At 44.2% G+C, this 23285-nt stretch overlaps 1 protein-coding gene across 1 annotated transcript in view; it reads right to left on the bottom strand.

The window, feature by feature from the left end:
• GDA (guanine deaminase) overlaps window positions 1-10382 on the bottom strand; it is a 111547-nt gene extending 101165 nt beyond the window's left edge. The window contains exon 1 of the mRNA XM_053574998.1: window positions 10078-10382. Within this exon, the coding sequence (XP_053430973.1) occupies window positions 10078-10200 (123 nt within the window). The 5' untranslated portion in view covers window positions 10201-10382. The remainder of the gene's footprint in view (window positions 1-10077) is intronic.
• Window positions 10383-23285: the final 12903 nt, after the last annotated feature.

The following is a 23285-nucleotide window of genomic DNA, read 5'->3' as shown; positions in this document are numbered from 1 at the left end:
TATTTGCAAGATCCTGTGCTTAGCAGAAACATTAGATATTTTCTATTTTCTTCTCTTATGTCATGTGAATAGGAGTTTACCATCAGTTAAAATGAAAATATATAGAAGTCAGGCACATGGTCAGCAAATATATCTAAGAACAGATGATAAACAAGATATCTAAAGGAACAAGAGATCACTTTGGAATAGAAAAGTGATAATGAAGATTTTGGAGATAATATTTGAGGGGAGTTTTAGAAATGGCTTACATCAGCAAAATGGGAAACAAGCAGACATTACAAGCTGGCTCAAAATCAGCTCTAAAAAACAAAAAAAGAGCGTCTTGCTTGTTGTAGGCTGGAGTACAGCAGAGTGGCAAAGTCATAGCTCACTACAGCCTTAAACTCCTAGGCTCAAAGGATGTTCCTGCCTCAGACTCTCAAGTAGCTGGGACTACAGGCACATATCACCCGGCTTATTTTTCTTAATTTTTTTATAGAGATAGGGTCTCTCTAATCTTGCCCAGGCTAGTCTCAAACTCCTGGGTTCAAGCAACTCCCTTGTCTTGGGCTCCCATAATGCAAGAGTATTTCTCACGAATGTAAATTGATTTGAATTAAATAGTCTCTCATTAGGCTCCTAAATATCTCCAAAGCTAGATTACAGTAAAGGCACGTGGGGTGGGTCTGCATTTTACTGGTGACACAAAACAATTGTACTCCAGGCTTTGCTAAAAGGAACTATTCAGGCTCCTGCCCCCTGATGTTCCTCAAAACCTCCACTGAAAGAACTATTCTTAGGACAAGTGCTTAAAGGACATGTGACCCTGCCACCCTCTGGCATCCTGAAATCTACCTCATTTCAGACCAGCCAGCACCTGCATCCTGGACAACCTCCCTCTGATCTCTCACAGCATCAGACCCCTTCTTTTGTCACATCTTTAGCTCAAGTTAAAAGGTACTCAACACAGGCAATCCTATAAGACTCTACCTGTGTAAGAAACTTGTTAAGCACAATTATAAGACACAGCGTCCATAGAGGAGAAATTCCAGTCTGAACTCTGCAACCTAGAACAGATATGCTCCTTTGGGACAACTGCTTTAGTACAGACATTGCCAACTAGGTAACAGACATATGCCTTTACCAGCTGACACCTAGTAGAAAAGTTAGAGGCCAGTAAAAGTGTAGGTCATTTTATAAAGCTTTTTTTTTTTTGAGACAGTTTCTTACTATGTGGCCCTCAGTAGAGTGCCGTGGCATTACGGCTCACAGCAACCTCAAACTCTTGGGCTTAAGCCATTCTCTTGCCTCAGCCTCCCAAGTAGCTGGGACTACAGGTGCCCACTACAATGCCCAGCTATTTTTTTGGTTGTAGTTGTCATTGTTTGGCAGGCCCAGGCTGGATTCGAACAATGCCAGCTCCGGTGTATGTGGCTAGTACCCTAGCCGCTGAGCTACATATGCAGAGCCACTTTGTTCTTATGTTAACAACTGACTTTCTTCTCCCTTTAATGTATAAAGGCATCACTATTTGCCAGTGCCCTTTGGAACTGTCTTAAATCCTTGCAAGAGAAGGGTAGGTTGTAAATAGACTACTGATTGGATTTCTCCTCTTACAAGTGAGGTAAGTCCATCTTTTTTTAATACTAAATAATCAAATTAATGCCCGATGGGCAAATGGGCTTGCTACAGGCCTACAAGACATACTGCCCACCATCTCTGCATCTGTCAGAACCTCCTGGCACTCAGCCATGAGTCAGGTACACCAACACCCGCACTGCCTCCCAGCCTGAGCACGTCAGTCAGCACTACCGAGGAATTCTAGTAATCCACAACCAGGGGCGGCAAAGTCCAGTCATGCCCAGCACTATTGCTGCCAAGTCTCAAGGAAGGCAAATCACACTTTTAAAGAAACCCTTTGGAATTAGAAATATCTTTACGTATCACACATGTACATCTGTGTACTACATATCACATTCAACACACTTTAACAACCACCTACTTTGTGTTAAAACAGTAAGGCGATGTTAAGGGGCCCTTGAGGACCATAGAGTATCAGCCCTTCCCTGAGAGAACACAGCAGGGATTCCTGGAGGGAACACAGCCCATGAAGGGCAGACAGGCAGGGCTCTGAGTCTTGCCTTTGCCATGCCAAGTAACTCTGAGCCTCCATTTCCTCATTCGTCAAGCAGGGAATGAAGAAGATGATGCCCCACCTAATCTCAGGATTACTGATGGACAGAGGATCTAGCAATGTCTGACTTCGTAAGTATTACCTTCTCTCCAGTTCACCTCCCTTGTGCGGGGGGTTGGGAGGTATTTGTCAGTGAGTAGGAACATTCTATAAAACTAAGTATAATAAAAGGCAAACATGAAATTACTTAGTGAAAGAAAAATAACAGCATACTATTTCATTTGCCTCATAACTCTATCAGGGTGCTGTGATTGTCCACATTCTGTAAATGAGGGTTCCAAGGCCTAGATATGTTGGAAAATATGTCCAAGGAAGTGGCAGAGCTGGGATTTGAGTTTATGTTGTCTGACTCCAGAAGCTACACTTTTAACCATCTGAAATGTACTGACTTAAAATATGTGAAAATTTTTACAGGAAAATGGAGAGGACAATGTATTTCAACTGAGGCATGAGGTCCAGGAAAGCCTTTGAGAAAAAGAGGACATCAGAGGCAAGCGTTAAAGGAAGAGCAAGAGTTCACCTTGATAGAGGTGGAATGGAAAAGGAAATACAAGGCGGCCTATTGCAGATTGAGAGATTGACACCAACAACGTGGAGGATAAAAAGACATGATGTGCTGGGAAACAGTGAGAAATTTTCACGGAGAGACAACTCTTGGCTCACGGATACAACATGGTGTAAGCCAGTCATGGTAACTATATATCCCCACTTGCCAGATAGAGGATTGAAGCAGGAGGTAGGATTAAAGGACAGGTTAGGGCCACATATTGTCACGTCTGCCTTCCCGGGAGCTATGAATGGTTATAAGGAGGAGACGCAGGATGCTACTTGTGCTCCAGATGACTGTCAGCTACGGGAGGAAATATTAGAATGGGGGAGAGAAAACAGGAGCCTTCTGTGATATTTTAGCCAAGAGACAGTAAAGGGCATTCCCACAGATATCCCAGATGGAAATTGCCAGGGCTTGACTACTGATGTGGGTACCTCAAAAGATGCTGCTATTTCTGGCCAATAAGGAGAAGGCGGGTGGTGCCTGTGGCTAAGTGGGTAGGACACGGGCCCCATGTACCAAGGGTGAAGGGTTCAAACCCAGCCCCAGCCAAACTGCAACAAAAAAATAGCCAGGCGTTGTGGTGGGCGCCTGTAGTCGCAGCTACTCAGGAGGCGGAGGCAAGCGAATCGCTTACGTCCGAGAGTTGGAGGTTTCTGTGAGCTGTGACATCACAGCACTCTACCGAGGGTGATAAAGTCAGACTCTGTCTCTACAAAAAAAAAAAAAAAAGGGAGAAGGCAGCTAGCAGTCCTTTGAAAAATATTCTTCAAAAAGCAATGTGATAATAGGGATGCATTGGGCTGCAATGAACAGAATGACCAACCCAGAGGTTTAGACAGGAGAGGCATTTCATTATCTCTTAATGCCCAACCCAGAGGTTTAGACAGGAGAGGCATTTCATTATCTCTTTCTGAAGGTAGACACTGCCAGGGGCAGTTAAACTGCTCGATGGATATCAGACACTGAGTTAGTATCTCTGAAATCCTCTTATCCTTTTCCTCATAATCTCAAATGGTAGCACCAGCAACTCAGGTATCCTTTCTTCCCATGAGAGTATCCAGAAAGAAAGCACCTCTCTTTCCACATGCTGGGAACTTCTGAGCAGATCACCTGTGTGCCAGAATGTTATCACTGGCCACTCTGAGCTTCCAGGAAGCTGGGAAAGTAAGTCTCTGGTAAATGGAAAGAGAGTTACCATGACTGGTTCACAGCATAATGTATTCATGGGCTGAGTGTAACTACAGGCTGATCAAATTGAGGATGTGTTAATAATGAAGAGGCCATGGCTATTTAGTAGGGAACCAACAGTGTCTGGCATGAGCATCTTGAACAAAGTAATCAGCATTCCAGAAAATGAAAATTTGCAAGATGATCCTGTGATAAACAGGCCTAAACACATCTTTCTGATAAAAGCCAAGTTCTTCGACAGCAACCTCAGAAGGGATGGCTTAGCCCAATTTCCCTCTCAGGACCAACAGGATATTCTGAATGTCTGAGCTTGGCCAGAAGATAAATCTTGACCCACCCAAGCAAAAGGAAGGGATGAAAAAGAACAGTAGGATTTGTGTTTCAGACTGAGAGAACTTACAGAGAAGCAGTCTCAGGTTAGATAGAACTCTTTCTTCACCCAGCAGTCTTGGGATTTGCAGAACATTGGCTAATTCCCTTTCCCTGGGCTGCTTAATCCTTTTGTTCAACTCCTAAGGATTCTATATGGCGATTACCACTTCCTTCAAGAAGTCATCCCATCACTGGCCAAGGTGTGCCCCATAATGGTATAAATGTACTATTTATACACACCTGGGAATCACTCTTAATGCAGTGCCTTCTAAGTCTACACACATAAGCCATCATTGAATCCTGCTGGCTTGATCTGCATAGCTACTGATTCTGTCCACCTCTCCCTGTCTCCACTGCTGGCAATAACTACTGGAGTCTATCAGACATGTACTACATTCATATGTAGTAACTAGTACGTACGTTCATTATTCTACTTATGTTATACTTATTAATCCAGGTAATCATTTCGACAACCCTATGAGGTGGACCATAGTAATTATTTTATAAATAAATAAACTCAGAAATAGAAATGTTAAGTAACTTGATCAAATGCACATAGGTAAGGCGGTGCCTACAGCTCAGTGGGTAGGGAGCTGGCCACATACACCAAGGCTGGTGAGTTCGCACCCAGCCCGGGCCAGCTAAAACAACAATGACAACTACAATAACAACAAAAAGTAGCCGGGCATTGTGGTGGGTGCCTGTAGTGCCATCTACTTGGGAAGCTGAGGCAAGAAAATCACTTAAGCCCAAGAGTTAGAGGTTGCTGTGAGATGTGATGCCACAGCACTCTCCATATGGCAACAGCTTGAGACTCTGTCTCAAAAAAAAAAAAAAAGAAAGAAAAGAAAAAAATGCACATAGGTAAAACAGAGGTACCCTTAGGAGTTCATATCTTTTTTTTTTTTTTTTGTAGAGACGGTCTCACTGTACCGCCCTCTGGTAGAGTGTTGTGGTGTCACACGGCTCACAGCAACCTCTAACTCTTGGGCTTATGCGATTCTCTTGCCTCAGCCTCCCAAGCAGCTGAGACTACAGGCGCCCGCCACAAAGCCCGGCTATTTTTTTGTTGCAGTTTGGCCGGGGCTGGGTTTGAACCCGCCACCCTCGGCATATGGGGCCGGGGCCCTACTCACTGAGCCATAGGCGCTGCCCAGGCGTTCATATCTTAATTGATACATTACACTGCTTTTCTCATTTAAACCACATTCCATTTCACCTAACCTACTGTCAGAGTCTCCTATTTGACCTCCTTAGCTGCACTTAACTCCCTTCCAATGCATGCTTTATCCTGAAGCTATAATGACCTTTAAAAACTACAAAATATGATCATGGCACAATCCCTGCATCACTACTACCACTCCAACTGCCCAAATGTCCTCCATGATCTTGCTCTGCCTACCTGTTCAGCCTTACCTTGTGCTATCCTCCTCCTCAACCTCTGGACTCCAACTACCCTTTCATTCCTTTCTACCCCAGGATCTTTGCACAGGCGGTTCACCCACCTAAAAGGTTTTTTCTATTTCCAATCCTGCCTGCCCTACCTATTTAACTTCTACTCATCCTTTAGATAACAATTTAAATGTCACTTCATATGGGGAAAACCTTTCCTCTACCCCCAGACTAGTCCAAGTTCTGATAGGTCATCACAGATTCTGTTAATGTATCACTAAATTATCGATTCCACAAGGGCAGGGCAGAGTTTGCATGCTCCATTCATCATTTTATCTCCAGTGATGAACCCATGGTTAACTTAGAAATAAGTCCACTTTTATTATTGGCTACAAGTCTTAGCTCCCTTGCTGACCTGCAAGTTTCTGAAGGTCAAAGAGTGTGCCCGAGGGAAGCATCCAGCTATAAGAAAGAGAATATGACCTTCGGCCCACATTAAATTCCAGTTATACCACAACCATACCAAATTGCTGATTTCTCAAGTTTCAACTTCCTTATCTGTAAATGGAAATAATGACCTCGTAAAGACCAAAAATGGTACTGAAAACAATGAACTAGCATACCTAGGAGAAAATGCCCCTTAGATCTGTCTTCCCAGAGTCATCCTTCCATCCCAGTAGATCAATGACAGGAGCAGTGAAGACTCATACCTGAGGTCCTGCAACCATCCTACACAGTTTGTCACATGCCTGGCTTCTTTTTTCCACCATCTGGTGTACACAGGTGCCACCAAACGAAAACATGCAAAAATGCTACCACCAGGAGCAAGGGGTTAAGAATATGTCAGGGACCAAGACAAGGCAAGAGACAGAATGAACATGGTACATTCTAAGTATCCACTAAGTATGGAGCATTTTCATACATTATCTCATTTAATACATAACAAAAGGAAATCTGATTCTACACATGAGGAAATGGAGGCTCTGTGACATTAGGTCTCACCCGTGGTCTTGGGACAGGGGAGAGATGGAGATTGTGGACCTGAACTCGGGTCTTTATTTCTCCATAGGACTTGCTTCTGTCACCCCAGGCTCCAAAATTATTCTCTTCCTTCCTCTTGCTTCTGGGTAAAAGTCCCAGTGCATCTGTATGTATCTTTAAAGTCAATCTGACCCTGCTGTACTTTGTATGTGGGAAGAATCAGGCAATTTAGTAAGATTGGAGCACACAGTGTCAAATGAATTAAACACGTTATATAGTCTTTACTTTAAAAAGCTACATGACACTTGGGTAGAAAAACTCTGAATGTTGCTCAATAACAGAATGTCAGCTAGAGGATTTCTTTTTATATTAACCTGATTTTTAGTGAGCTTTAATTTACTGTATTAAAAGCAGTTAGTCATTATCATTCTCTGGACATATATGAAGGAGGCCTCGTATATCTATACGGAGGAAGGAGGCCTAGAAGAGAGGAGAACAGAGGAAGGTGTGTTCCTTCTCTCTGAGATGCTCTCCCAGATCTAGGCTTGAAATGGAGAAATAAACTCCTGACACTTCATGCAACTGGTCCCATCCCAGAAACTACGTGCTACAGTTAGTCAAAATGTAATCCACCCACATCTGTGTCTGAATTTCCTGGGATGCTTATGGAAACACGCACTTTCTGGGGCCCACTCCAGACTTGCAGATTCAGCTCCTCTGGAGACAGGATAAGCATATTATAAAGCAACCCTAGATGTCTCTGATTCAACCCTAGGTTTGAGAACAGCTTTAGGAGCTCAGTAAAAATTTAAAGACCATGATGATTCAACATATTTATTTATCTATTACAAGGGGATATTATATTATGAATACTGAAAATTTGGGTTATTTTGGGGTTTTTTTGAGACAGAGTTTCACTTTGTTGCCCTCTGTAGAGAAGAGTGCTATGACGTCACAGCTCACAGCAACCTCTAGCTCTTAGACTTAGGCTATTCTCTTGCCTCAGCCTCCCAAATAGCTGGGACTACAGGTGCACCCCACAATGTCCAGCTATTTTTTTGTTGCAGTTTGGCCGAGGCGGGGTTCGAACACGCCACCCACAGTATATGGGGCCAGCACCCCACTCACTGAGCCACAGGCACCGCCTTGAATACTGAAAATTTCTTTCTTTCTTTTTTTTTTTTTTTTGAGACAGAGCCTCAAGCTGTCACCCTCAGTAGAGGGCCGTGGCATCACAACTCACAGCAACCTCCAACTCCTGGGCTTAAGCAATTCTCTTGCCTCAGCCTCCCAAGTACCTGGGACTACAGGCACCCGCCACAACTCCCGGCTACTTTTTGGTTGCAGCCATGATTGTTGTTTGGCGGGCCGAGCTGGATTCGAACCCGCCAGCTCAGGTGTATGTGGCTGGCATCTTAGCCGCTTGAGCCACAGGCGCTGAGCCTGAAAATTTCTAATACAAATATTTATCCTGACAACCCAAAAGGCGAGATATTTCCCATTTCAAAATGAAGAAAATCAAGTCTTGAAATGTGTATGACACAGCCGGGAATCAAGTGCTTGCATCTGGTAGGAAAGCAATAGTTATCAATTCTCTGAGTAGGGAGCTCTATACCTTGCAGCTAAGCCACTCGATTAACTCACCTTTGTATTCAATTCCTAAGTAATCTTGTGGGGAAATAGCATGTTTTCTAAATTTATAACTTCAGTGTGCTCTTTCCTTAGGAATAGATTCCCTGACTCAACTAATTGCATGTTCAGGATACTCTTTTATTCTTCTTCTGTGCAACCCCCAGAAAAGGTAATTTGTCGGATAAGTCAGTTCCTTTTGTTACTTCTTTCCACTGGTTAAAGCCAATCCCCAATCACATCCTTTAGCCTGCTACCTATCAATTAAAATTCTAGATATAGGAAATTATTATTATTTTTTGAAACAGTATTATTTTGTTCTCCTCGGTAGAGTGACATAGCATCATAGCTCACAGCAACCTCTAACTCTTGGGGTCAAGAGATCTTCTTGCCTCAGCCTCCCAAGTAGCTGGGACTACAGGCTCCCCCTACAACTCCCAGCTATGTATTAGAGACAGGGTCTAGATATTTCTCAGGCTGGTCTTGAACTCCTGAACTCAGGCTATCTACACCTCAGCCTCTCAAAATGCTAGGATTACAGGCATGAGCCACTGCACCTGGCCTAGGAAATTAATTTTCACAAATTTCTGATCTTTCACAAGTTTAGCAGTCTCTTTTCCTTTGCGTTTTGGGACTTGCCCCAAACCTGAGTTCCCTGAAATTTGGGGGCCAAGTCCCCATGCATGGATTCATCAGTTTCAGAATTAATGAGTTTCCCCACTTGGGATAGCTCTGAGAGTTTTGTTGCCTTGGAAACATTCGCTCCCCGAATGTGCACAGAGAGAATATTTTTTAAGCACCATAAGAATATAGGGTTTGGTTACTCCCAAACATAAGAGGCATGATGCAAAACTGTCACTGACTTGGTAGCATCTTTAGTCAAAAATAGTATTTTCAACCAAATAAATAACAAATAACCGCACTTTCCCTAACCAAACTGGTAGTTGGAAGCTCAAAAATATCCCATCCCCATATTTTTTTTCCTCCCCCAAATGGAATGGCTTCACGTATCAAACTGGCAAGCCATAGCTGATATAACCACCGTTCCTATATGGAACGGGAAATGTTAAATATCAAGTTACCTACATCACTCGTAATCTTGATTTCGGAAAAGTATAGAAGATATATTCAAAGAAGACATTTTGAACCTTAAAACGAACTGCTTGCTTTGACGCAAATGGCTATGATGTGTGTGTATATGTGTATACGTTGGGGGGCGGGATGTGTAATTTCTTTCAGACTATCTTTTCTAGTATTACAAGTTGTCGAGACTGCATCAGTGGTAATGATCTGTGTTGAATCATTGGGTGAATTAAATCAATTATTTTTATTCTATGTCCTGGACGCACTAAACCCTGATCAAATGACTCCTCCCTCCACTGTTACCTCTTGATTCAACCATATCTATGGAGCGCCTACCCCGAGCCCGGCACTGTGCCAGGTGCCGGAGAGGTAAAGAGGAGCGCCGGGAGGCTCGGCTTTCCACCCCTGTCCTAAGTTTGGAGAGTGAGGACGTGCCCCGATGTTTCCCCCTTTCTGCCGCTGCCCGGATGGCTGGGAACCGGGTAGTGGTGTGAGTAGTCCACCGCTCCCGGATTATGAGAACTCGTTACTCCGGAGCCAGCCCTAGGACCTAGCCGCAGGGTGTGCTTGCGTTCCCCAAGAACCCAAAGCTCAACTCCAGGGCCGCGCGCCCGCGCCTCACCAAGCGAGCCCCGGGCAGGGCACCGCGCCGGGCTCCTTCCACCCACCCGCCCGCCGGGGTGCGCCGGACCCTGCGCTCGCTTACTTTGCCGCTGTCGCTCACGCCGAGGAGGTGATCCCTCAGCACCTCCATGGGACAGGTCCAGGTGGAGTGGACGAACGTCCCTCGAAAGATGTGCGCCAGGGGCGGCATCTGGGCGGCACACATGCCAGTGGCGGGGCGCAGCGAGGGGTCCGCGGGCCGAGGAGGGCGCACCGGGCGGAGGCGCGACTCGAGCTCCCTGCAGCTGCGGGCGACTGCCGGCCGGGCTCTAGCCCCCGGCTTCCCCCGGCTGTCTCCTGCCCAGAGCAGGCCGCGCCCAGGGGCCGGCTTCCTACCTCCTGCCAATCGGATTGTCTCCCTTCAGTTGGCTCCGCACCCCTGTGGGGTGTGGTTTTTCTCCCCACCTCTGCGTGAGTTTGGGTTGTGTTAACTGTTCGAGTTACCAAAGTCAACCACAGCGGAGGCTGATCGGCTTCCTCCACCTTTTATGAATGGCACGCACGCCTGAAGTTAAGCCTGTCTACCTAAAATAAACCCTTAAACCGTTTATTTCTTCCACCTGTAGCATCCAAGTTCTCAATTTACAGAAATTCAGTGGCAAGTGAAAGGTCGACTGGGGCTGCCTTCCCTGTGACTAGTTTCATTTTCAATTCCTCGCAGACTGCAGAATACGTATATTCATCTTCACTCTAGGTTGCGGCAGCATATCCAGAACCTTCCCTTGGACCCCACAACCTGGGGGTGGTCAGTATGGGCTCCAAAGTTCCTCTCATGACCTTGAGGCCAAAGTTCTCGGTTCTTGTGTCCATCAGTAAACAATTCCAATACCAATTTCTCTCATGTCTTTGATTTACTTCCAGCTGTACAAGAGGAGAAAATTAAGTCAAATCCGGGAAAGGCAGCCTGGCCTAGGGTACTGAAGTAGGAGCCAAAGAACTGTGGACAAGACATGGGGACCTCGGCTGCCTTATCATCCTTGCTTGTGAGAACAGAGCTTGGACTGAGTCACTGCTGCCACTGCTTGCAGGTCAGCATTCCTTTCCCACACAGCAGCCACAGGAAGACCCTCTGGTCTCCACTGGGGCCTTCCTGTGCTGTTCCTTCTACCCCCGTGCTTCCTGTGGCCCTTCCCTGGCCACTCCTCTCATCACTGGTTTGCCTCAAGTGTCAGGTCTTTGGAGTGACCGTCCCTGACCACTAACTCAGTGGCGCCCCACCCCCAGCAGTTTTTATTCCATTAGTCCATCTTACCTCCTCCATTGTGTTTACATATCCATCGTTGTTTATTTCGTGTTTTCCCATCATTTGTTTCCTTCCCCCAGTACACACAGGCACACATACCAATAACAGAAGTGGGAGACATGTCTTGCTTGTGCCTAGAATAATCCCTGGTGGTCTGTATTTATTGAATAAATAAATGAATGGGTTTTTCTGTGAGCACACTTATAACCTGAGATAAATATCTATTTAGGCTCCTACATAAAGGGTGAAGGTTTCATTGCAGTGTGTGAGCAGGCTTTCTCTGAATTGCTGCTTTTAGGATACCGAGCTGAGTTACAGAAATGACTCACTCCCTTCTCAGTTCCTTTCCCTCCTCCATACCCAGGTCTAGAATGACCAACTCATCCAGGTTTCCCAGACACTTTCATATTTGTAGCACTAAAGACCTGGCCTAGGAAACCCTAGGAACACAGAGATGGTTGGTCACCGCATCAAGGATTCAGCATTCTTCATTCAAGTATGAAGCTGGGATCATGATACTTGTTTCCTGGAGACTTCAGCCCCATCTCCTGGTCACTTTCTCCTGAGTCTGCAGACCTCACCCCCTCCTTGCAGTACAGCACACTGAAAATTTTCACCTAGGCCTGGATATGCACAAATCTCAGAAAGAAAGGTAAAGAAAACGTCTAGCTTTCAATTTGAAAAAGAATTTGATTACATGTTTCCAACAGATATATTGATCGCCTGACACAGATACAGCTAATATATTTTTTTTTTATGAAAGCAACCTATATGTCCAACAATCAAGACTGGTTTTATGAGTTAGGACATATCTATTCAGTAGAATACAGGGTGGCCATAAAGTTCATGTGCAATTTAAAATAGTGTGCAATTTTTAATCACACACAAACTTTATGGCTACCCTGTATTATGTAGTTATTAAAAATAATCAGGAAAATATGTAGCCACAATGTTGAGTTTTTTTAATGGTATTAATGCTATGGTTAAAATCATGAAAAGCTATAAGCATATTGGCTAGAATTGAAAAGGTACACCCAACAATGGATAGTGTTCTGTTAAGATAATGGAATTGTAAGGTAGAGAATTTAAAAGAACATATTTATTATTTATTAATGTTCTTACACTATCCCTTGTGGAATGAGTAATCAATATGTAGTTTTAAAGCCAGGCACAGTGGCTCATGCCTGTAATCATAGCATTTGAGGAGGCTGAGGTGGGAGGATCACTTGAGCTCAGGTGTCCAAGACCAGCCTGAGCAAGAGTGAAATCCCCATCTCTACAAAAAATAGAAAAAAAAATTAGCTGTGCAGGGTAGCGCCTGTGGTTCAGTGGGTAAGGCGCCAACCCCATATACTGAGGGTGGCAGGTTTGAACCCAGCCTTGGCCAAACTGCAACAACAACAACAACAAAAAATAGCCGAGCATGTGACAAGGGCTTGTAGTCCCAGCTACTTGGGAGGCTGAGCAAGAGAATCACCTAAGCCCAGGAGTTGGAGATTGCAGTGAGCTGTGATGCCACGGCACTCTACCAAGGGCAAAAAAGTGAGAATCTGTCTCTAAAAAAAAAACAAAAACAAATATTAGCTGTGCAGCATGGTGGACACCTGTAGTCCAGCTACTCGGGAGACTGAGGCAGGATCATGGCTTGAACCCAGGAACTGCAAGTTGCTGTGAGCTGTGATGATGCCCCTGCACTCACACTCTAGGCAGGGTGACAGAGCAAGATTCCATCTCAAAAAAAAAAAGTAGCCTTAAATAAAGTTAATCTTTTTTTTTTTAGCTCTAGAATTACTACAGTTATAAATTAATCTTCTAAACAGAAGGAATGGCTATGGGCCTCCAGGTGACATGGCGTTAGCAATCGTCACAAAAGTGTTAGCTCTTTGAGCAATGCACAGTTCCACTTCATTCCAATAAAGTTGTAGGCACCTGGGCTCAGGATTTAGAACCCCTGGATGCTACCTTGCCAGACAGCAACAGCTCAACCACCCGTCAGAAATTTTGCCTTCTCTATTACACTCACCAGTTCTCTACCTTTAAACTTGGTAGCTGCTTTGAATTGTTGGTCCTCCTGAAATTTTGGCCCCTATCCTGGCAAAGGAGATAAGGAAATTTTATCCCAAAATATGACTACTTAACATAAAGAACATTTTAAATTAAAGGCCATTCAGAATCAGAAAGCATTTGAAAAGGCTTTCCCTGTATCTGCATAAACCCAACTGACCTTATCAGGGTATCAAAGGGGGGCAGCTGTCTTCCTTCCTCTCCCAGTACACTAGCAGACCTGGTCATTTAAAACTCAATACCTGTCTCTCAGGTTAATTTACAAGTAAATCTGTTTTCCCCATTTATTCATCCTTTCCTGGTTTTTTTTTTTTTTTTTTGAGACAAAGTCTCACTTTGTCACCCTCAGTAGAGGTCCCTGGTATCATAATTTACAGCAACCTCAAACTCTTAGGCTCAAACGATCTTGCCTCAGCCTCCTAGGTAGCTGAGACTGCTGGCACCAGCCACAATGCCAGGCTATTTTTAGAGATGGGTTCTTGATCTAGCTCAGGCTGGTCTCTAACTCCTGACCTCAAACAAGCTACCCTCCTGGCTTCCCAGAGTGCTGGAATTATATGAGTAAACCACCACGCCCAGCCTATTAATCCTTTCTAACAACCACTTGCTGTACCCATACTCCACCTTCTCCCCATCCCTTCTAAAAGGCATTTATAAAGGTATCTGACCATAACTGACACAATGGGTAATTATTCCTTTGGTTCCCCCAGTGGTATTTGGAAATAAACATTTGTCTTATTAATCTGCCTTAAATGAGAGTTGATTTTTCAGGGGAAAAAGGGTGAGTTTCACTATGATCCCTCCACTGGTGCTCCCAGGGTAATATTCACCTGGCTACAAGAGCTTTTGAAGAAAGCAAAGGGTACAGAGCTCTCATATTCACCATCGAAACAGAGCCTACGCACCAGCAGGGCTCTACCCTCTCCTTGCCATGAAACATTCCTGAGGTAGCCCCTGGCTGCTTTGTCAGGCCTGTCTCCCTCCTGTGGGGAAGAAATCCCCAGGACTCTGACAAAAAAGTACAGCTATTTGGAAACAGAGAAAGAAAGCAGGCCAGAAACCAAAATGCACGGTTACAGCAACCTCCTTCCCATACTCCTGTCAATCCTGGGGACCCTGACAAAAGGATAGCCATCCTGGGAGGACATCTGGACATCTAGTGATAGACAGTAGGTCAGAGATTAAATGGCATAGTCACAGCAACCCCCTCCCCACCGTCCTGAAACACTTTAAGGCTGGTGTTCCTGAGAAGCATCAGAGTCTCCCACCCTGGTCCTGACTGGCACTAGAGATAAGGCCTTCCTGCAAGCTCAACACTGTGGAAAGCAGTAATTCTGAAATCAGTCTCAGCTTCCTTCTTTTTTCTTTTCTTCCTTCCTTCCTTCCTCCTTCCTTCCTTCCTTCCTCTTCCTTCCTTCCTTCCTTCCTCCTTCCTTCCTTCCTTCCTTCTTCCTTCCTTCCTTCCTTCCTTCCTTCCTTCCTTCCTTCCTTCCTTCCTTCCTTCCTTCCTTCCTTCCTTCCTTCCTTCCTTCCTTCCTTCCTTCCTTCCTTCCTTCCTTCCTTCCTTCCTTCCTTCCTTCCTTCCTTCCTTCCTTCCTTCCTTCCTTCCTTCCTTCCTTCCTTCCTTCCTTCCTTCCTTCCTTCCTCCTTCCTTCCTTCCTTCCTTCCTTCCTTCCTTCCTTCCTTCCTTCCTTCCTTCCTTCCTTCCTTCCTTCCTCCTTCCTTCCTTCCTTCCTCCTTCCTTCCTTCCTTCCTTCCTTCCTTCCTTCCTTCCTTCCTTCCTTCCTTCCTTCCTTCCTTCCTTCCTTCCTTCCTTCCTTCCTTCCTTCCTTCCTTCCTTCCTTCCTTCCTTCCTTCCTTCCTTCCTTCCTTCCTTCCTTCCTTCCTTCCTTCCTTCCTTCCTTCCTTCCTTCCTTCCTTCCTTCCTTCCTTCCTTCCTTCCTTCCTTCCTTCCTTCCTTCCTTCCTTCCTTCCTTCCTTCCTTCCTTCCTTCCTTCCTTCCTTCCTTCCTTCTTCCTTCCTTCCTTCCTTCCTTCCTTCCTTCCTTCCTTCCTTCCTTCCTTCCTTCCTTCCTTCCTTCCTTCCTTCCTTCCTTCCTTCCTTCCTTCCTTCCTTCCTTCCTTCCTTCCTTCCTTCCTTCCTTCCTTCCTTCCTTCCTTCCTTCCTTCCTTCCTTCCTTCTTCCTTCCTTCCTTCCTTCCTTCCTTCCTTCCTTCCTCCTTCCTTCCTTCCTTCCTTCCTTCCTTCCTTCCTTCCTTCCTTCCTTCCTTCCTTCCTTCCTTCCTTCCTTCCTTCCTTCCTTCCTTCCTTCCTTCCTTCCTTCCTTCCTTCCTTCCTTCTTCCTTCCTTCCTTCCTTCCTTCCTTCCTTCCTTCCTTCCTTCCTTCCTTCCTTCCTTCCTTCCTTCCTTCCTTCCTTCCTTCCTTCCTTCCTTCCTTCCTTCCTTCCTTCCTTCCTTCCTTCCTTCCTTCCTTCCTTCCTTCCTTCCTTCCTTCCTTCCTTCCTTCCTTCCTTCCTTCCTTCCTTCCTTCCTTCCTTCCTTCCTTCCTTCCTTCCTTCCTTCCTTCCTTCCTTCCTTCCTTCCTTCCTTCCTTCCTTCCTTCCTTCCTTCCTTCCTTCCTTCCTTCCTTCCTTCCTTCCTCTCCTTCCTTCCTTCCTTCCTTCCTTCCTTCCTTCCTTCCTTCCTTCCTTCCTTCCTTCCTTCCTTCCTTCCTTCCTTCCTTCCTTCCTTCCTTCCTTCCTTCCTTCCTTCCTTCCTTCCTTCCTTCCTTCCTTCCTTCCTTCCTTCCTTCCTTCCTTCCTTCCTTCCTTCCTTCCTTCCTTCCTTCCCTTTCTTCCCTGTCTTTCTTTCTTTCTTTCTTTTTCCTTCGAGTCTCAAGCTATCGCCCTGAGTAGAGTGCCATGGCATCATAGCTCATAGTAACCCTAAACTTTTGGGCTTAAGCGATTGTCTCCCAAGTAGCTGGGACTACAGGCGCCCACCACAACTCCCAGCTATTTTGTTGCAGTTGTCATTATTGTTTTAGCTGGCCCGGGCCGGGTTTGAACCCGCCACCCTCAGGGTATGTGGCCAGCACCCTGCCCACTGACCTACAGGTGCCTCCCAGCCCCAGCATCTGTCAATCTGCAGGAAAGATAACTTCCCTCACCTGTCATGAGCCCCTCCACATTCCAACTACATTAATAAAAGTTCCTTGAAACTGTATGAGTTGAGCTGACTTCTTTCTGGTCAGACTCCATTCTGTTCCTCTAAAATAAAGCCCATCTTTCATCCCTGGGCTGGCCTCCTCTCCTTGCGAACTCTGGCAGGACTCTATCCCTAAACCTCTCTCCTCCACTCTCCCACATGTCATGAATCTGCTTTACTCACCCTCTTCTCTCTGCCTGTGCTGCCCTTTTGCTACCTAATGCTACACCTGCCTCATTTTCCCACCCACTCTCCCTATCACCAAATGCTGCAGGTTAATTGCTCAGACCGTCTCCAACCAGGAAATCTTTACACCTCTTCTCTCGCTTGAGTGTCAGGTGTTCCCCCTCTGAGTTTGGGTGTGCCGTAATTATTCCTTTACTTATCTGTCTCCCCCAGAAGACTGTGTTCTCCTGAAGGACACGTCCTCTCTCTGTCTTTCTGTGTGTCTCCTTAACACAGTGCCTGGTCACTGTGAGGTACTTGAATAGACTTACTATGTGAATGTTAAATTTCAGGAGATAGCTCTAATGCCTATATTATAGTGATACAAAATAAGAGGCTATAGTGGTGTGTGCTAATACTGAACAATTCATTGGCTTAAGGTGTAAACAGAAGCGCCAAGAGGCGAGGCCGCAGAGATATTCGGGCCAGGTTTATTGAAAGGGGAGGGTGACCAGAGCCTGGACAGAGCAAAGATGGCGTCTGCGCCCAGGGGTAGTTAGAGAACAGTTTTCTATGGGGCGGTGAGGGGGTGAGCACATTCCACAGGTTGCCTGTCAGGTTAGGGTCCTTTGGTGCCAACATCTGCCAGGTGGGGCTAGCCAGATCCTTTGCGTCTTTCTTTGTCTTAGGAGAGAAGGAGGAGGAGGGGAAAAGGATTTAAGTGGGATTGCAGTAGGCTCCCTGGCAGTTGGGACAAGAACTTAAGAGTTTTATTCTTTTTACTTAGTTTTCTAACATTTTATTATGAAAATGTTCAAACATACAAAAATGTTGAAAAGCTTTATTTCTTAAGATCACAATTCTCCCTACTCTAGATGGAGCCAAGTAGTCCCCAAACTCCCCAAGTACTGGGGGGACCAGGATGTTCTTAAACTCTAATCATCTGAGGCAAAGAACTGGACAATATCATGATCAGTTTTGACATTTTGATCATCTTATTAATACAATTATGCCTGCAGTTATCTGCTAGATAGAACATGACTGCGTAAAATTGCTTTATGTTCTACTATCTCATTTTGAGACTCACAACATCCCTAGCATAAGAGTGTACTTTAACCATTTGACAGATGGGGAAACTGAGGTTCAGGGAGGTTGACTTGTCTATCCAGTTAGTATAGGAGGGACCTGGGTCTGGGATCCAGCGGTCCTCACATAGCATTTCGCTGCAGCAGGCTGCCAGGAATTATTCATTCTGCTTTGCGATGACTCATGTGGTCACTGCAGTGTGGGTTATCATCAACTTTCACATTGTACATGATTTTCTAACAGTTGCTGGTGACACACAGATCTAGCCCGAAATGAAATCAAAGTGGGAATAATGAACCTCAAGGAGAACAAGAATCCAATCAACATAGGTCAGTAGAATGGTCCCGTAAAAATAACTCATGTTTCCATGAGGCACAGAGAGGGAAGGGCAGGCAGGTTAAATAAGAAGCCACTTTTCATCTCCTATCGAGGAGGGAAGTTGTCATTCCACAGTGAAATAAAGCCTATCTATTTTATTTATTCTTTTCGTGTAGCTAAATCTATCAGTTTCCATGGTGCCCCATGTTCACCATGGAAACTCTGACAAGCTCGTTATGCTTTAGAGAGAGAGAAAAAAAAGATACACCAAAAATTTGGGATAGGATAAATGCATTCCTTTTAAAACAGTGTGTTCTTCTGAGTGGAAAGTCTTGATAAAGTGCAGATGATAATGATCTCCATTTTCCAGTTTTTCAGGGAGAACACAGGGTTGCCTAGTCATCAAAGGAGCCCCATTGGCCTCCCCAAAATTACACTATCTGTGTAACAGTAGTCATGTCTGTGGGTACCTCCCTTCTGTATTTACTGGCCATAGAGAGATGGGTCAACCCTCATTTTGTCAGTTTTTATGAGAGCATAGTGCCTATCCCTCTCCATATATTCTTCATATGTTTGCTCATTTAACAGATATTTAGTGGGCATCTGTATTATGATAGGCACTATGTTAAGCACTATGGATATGACTACATATAAAACAGATATTGTCTGCATTTGGAATTTACACTAATCTACGTTCTCTTTGCCCCCTGTAGAATGACTGGTGAATATTTTAAATGATATGAATATAATAAAAGGCATGGAACATTGATACTGAAGGGACACATTATTATAAAACAGAAATATACTATCTATTTAACATTACTTATTTTTTTTGCAACATTACTTGTTTCAAAGAAATCTGATATTTTAAACAGCTACTTTATTACTCTTGTAATATTGACATGTTTGCTTTTTAAGATGTCAGTCTTTAAAAATACCTTATATCTCGCTACTCAGATATATTAGTGTCGGGGCGGCTCCTGTGGCTCAAAGGAGTAGGGCGCCGGCCCCATATGCTGGAGGTGGAGGGTTCAAACCCTGCCCCAGCCAAAAACTGCAAAAAAAAAAAAAAAAAGTGACATTCTTTGGGGGCAGCGCCTGTGGCTCAAAGTGATAGGGCGCTGACCCCATATGCCAGAGGTGGTGGGTTCAAACCCAGCCCCGGCCAAAAAAAAAAAAAAAAAACTGCAATAAATAAATAAATAAACGCTAAATATATATATATATATATATTAGTGCCCTTTTGGTTTCCTTATAAAAGTTCAAACATAGAGACTGAGTGCAGTGGCTCACACCTGTAATCCTAGGATTCTGGGAGGCTGAGGCGAGTGGATTGCCTGAGCTCAAAGGTTCAAGACCAACCTCAGCAAGGGGGAGACCCTCTGTCTCTAAAAAAAAAAAAAATAGCCAGGGCTCAGTGGCTGTAGCTCAGTGGTTAGGGCGCCAGCTACATGCATTGGGGCTGGTGGGTTTGAACCCTGCTGGGGCCTGCTAAACAACAATGACAACAGCAACAGAAAAATAGCTGGGCATTGTGGCAGACGCCTGTAGTCCCAGCTACTTGGGAGGCTAAGGCAAGAGAATCGTTTAAGCCCAAGAGCTTGAGGTTGCTGTGAGCTGTAATTCCATAGCACTCTACCAAGGGAGACATAGCGAGACTCTGTCTCAAAAATAATAATAACAATAATAATAATAGCCAGGCGTTGTGGCAGACACCTGTAGTCCCAGCTACTCTGGAGGCTGAGACCAGAGAATCACTTGAGCCCAAGAGTTTTTGGTTGCTGTGAGCTATGATGTCACAGCACTCTACTGAGGGTGACAAAGTGAAACTCTGTCTCACAAAAAGAAAAAAGTTCAAATATAGAAAAGACAAAAAGCTAATAGATAGCTTAGAAGTTTGTAGATGGGAAAAGTAAACTGGAGAAAACCTACATCTACTTTATAGATCAGCAATTAAATTTAGAGAAATGTATACATTTTACCCGAATTTTAATTAAAAAAAAGAAAAACTTCAAAATAAGAAGATTGAATCACAGCTTGACTTAGGTTTTATGGCAGAGAGGTGTGAGGAGACCTGCTTCCTGGATGGAAGGCATCAAGCACATGTGAGTAGCTGTTTCCATCACCTACTCAAATTGCTGGTCCCTAAAATCAGTTAGCACCTTAGTGGAGCTTAGCTTATGCCACTTTCCACCATGACAGTAAGCTTGAAGCAAATACTATCTATCTGGTGGTACCTGGATTATATAGACTTCCTACCATTTTTTTTTTTTTTTTGGAGCCAGAGTTCACTTTGTTGCCCTCACTAGAGTGCTTTGGAATCATAGCTCACAGCACCCTCAAACTCTTGGGCTCAAGTGATCCTCTTGCCTCAGCCCCCCAAGTAGCTGAGACTACAGCTGCCTGCCACAACGCCTGGCTATTTTTAGAGACGAGGTTTTGCTCTGGCTCAGGCTGGTTTTGAACAAGTGAGCTCAAGCAATCCACCCGCCTCGGCCTCCCAGAGTGCTAGGATTACAGGCATGAGCCACCACACCTGGCCTAGACTTCCTACTTTTACTATCAAGAGACAAACAATAGGAGAATCAGTATCTCTGGGTCCCTATTCCAGCTCAGCCACCAGCCAGTGACACCCTGGGAAAGTCATCCTATCTCTTCTGGACTTGGTTTCTGCAGGATGAGAAGCCACATACTGTCATTAGTTTCACGTTTCTTTATTCCCAAAGGTTCATTTTCTTATTTCTCCTGCTTAGGTCTTAAGTTTCAAAAACATTTTATCTATCAAGGAAAGTAGTACCAGATAGTAACTCCATAAAAATTGCTAAATGAAAGATTTCCCCACTTTTCATTCATTACAGATCCAAATAACTATCAATAAGAGTTTCCCATCTAGTATTATCATGCTGAGTGCACATAGATGTAACATTTTACATATGTAACCCGTGAGATCTATCTTAAGTACCTCAAGTTAAGACTTTGTGAAATGCTAGAAATAGTTTAAGAAACATAGTTTGCATTTGTGGAATATTCCTCCTAAGCATCCTGGGACTCTTAGGTGGATAAATATTGAAATAGAGTAGGGAAGGCACTGACATGATTTAAAACGTTTTTAAAAACTAATTGTCCAGCTTGGTGCCAGTGGCCCAAGGAGCTAAGGTGCCAGCCACATACACCTGAGCTGGCGGGTTCGAATCTGGCCCAGGCCTGCCAAACAACAATGACAGCTGCAACCAAATAACAGCCGGGCGTTGTGGCGGGTGCCTATAGTCCCAAATACTTGGGAGGCGGAGGCAGGAGAATCGTTTGAGCCCAGGAGTTGGAGGTTGCTGTGAGCTGTGATGCCACAGCACTCTACCCAGGGCGACAGCTTGAAGCTCTGTCTCAAAAAAAAAAAGAACTAATTGTCTATTTTTCTTCCTCACATTAGAATTTACACATCTCCAGCATGCCATATTAATGACTGAGACCTAGAGGATAAAACAAATTAAATGTTCATTTTTGAGACCACAGAGAAGGGTCTTCATGTATATTAACGTGCAACTCAATGACTTGAACTGATAGTGGTTCCAAAGTGGAAAGATGCTCACCCAAGCAAAAGACAAGTGATAGTCCATATGCCGAGTCATTGCATAAAGTTTCTAGGCTCCATGTTCACAGAAACCATGCCAAGAGCAGGTTCTACTTTGGAGAAAGTCAAACATTATCCTCATGACAGAAGCTACATAAATACTGCCCTTTTGATAGACCAGGCCTTGAGGTCATTTGAAGCACAATACCTGTCTCTCAGGTTAATTTACTAATCCATCTGTTACCCTTCATCTACCCTTCCCCCCTTAGCAACCACTTGCTACACATATACGGTCCAGTTTCTCTCCACCCTCCCTTCTAAAAGGTATCTTTAAAAGCCACCATCACTGAAACTTCGGGAAATCATTCTTGTGGTTTCCCCCAAATGCATTGTATTTTAAAATAAACCTTTCTCTTATTAATATACTATAACTGTAAGTTGATCTTTTCAGTGAACCAAACTAGGGGAAAAGAGCAAGTTTCCCTAAGACTCCCCTTCAATATGTTTGTTGACTGTAAAGAAGTGCAACTCAATAAAAATCAGGCAGATGGAGGAGGAGAGGATGGGTAAATTCACAACAAACAGGTATAATGCACACTGTCACTTTTACTCAATCTGTGCAAAAGCAAATTACGTAAACGAAATGTGTGTATCCCTATAATCTTCTGAAATTTTTTGAAAATGGGAATATATAGCCTCACATGACAAAAAAAAACATGGGTACACCCTTAATAGGCTCATCCTTACTAAGGATGAGAAAAGGTTTCTCCCTTTAATAAGGTCACAAGACAACGATGGAAACCAAAAAGCACATAGGAAACAATTCTAAACTGCGTACAGGTTTGTTTCTTCCCCCATCAATTTCTATCCCCTTTATCACCCACTGTAGAGTTCTGTGAAAACTAGGTCTGTTTCCTTTACTACTTTGGAAACAGTGCTTAACAATAGGGCCTGGCATGTTGTAAAACACTCAAATGATGCTTGCTAGATGTGTTAAAGTAATAGGAAAGATATGTGTGAGATATTTATTGATTCCTGTCTCAGAGGAGTAGATGCACAAAGGAAGGGGGTCTGCAGCATTGATTCTCAACTAAGAGTGGTTCTGCTCTCCAGAGAACATTTGGAAATGTCTGGAGATATTTTGGGTTGTCACACCTGGGGAGTACAACTGGCACATAGCGGGAAAAGACCAGGGATGCGGCTGTACATACTAAGACATAAGGACAGTCCCCCTACCACAAAGAGTCATCCAGTCCTAAATGTTAACAGTGCTGATATGGAGAATCCTTTGTCTGGGGTAAGAGCCTCAGCTACAGTATCTTAAATATTTGGTGATCTTTGAGCTACTACCAAGGGGTGCTGGCTTTTCTTTTATAGATTGGGTATAGATAGTTCCATATTGCATTTATGGCTTTATATAAAGTGCTCTAGTTAAATAATTCAGTTTCAAAAACTAAGATGTAAAGAAAATTTAGGTGAATTACAATACAGATTTATAGATAGGATAGGACAAAATCAATGTCGGTACCATATGTAATACCTGACCTTGGGGAAGTAATGACAAACTATGGTCATAGAATCAGTTAAGTGAGGAGCATCATTTTGATTTCACCTGACTTATT

The sequence above is a fragment of the Nycticebus coucang genome, chromosome 2 (genome assembly GCF_027406575.1).
Source record: "Nycticebus coucang isolate mNycCou1 chromosome 2, mNycCou1.pri, whole genome shotgun sequence".
Taxonomy (NCBI): domain Eukaryota; kingdom Metazoa; phylum Chordata; class Mammalia; order Primates; family Lorisidae; genus Nycticebus; species Nycticebus coucang.
Note: the sequence above shows the minus strand (reverse complement) of the source record. Positions and strands in the feature narration are given on the sequence as shown.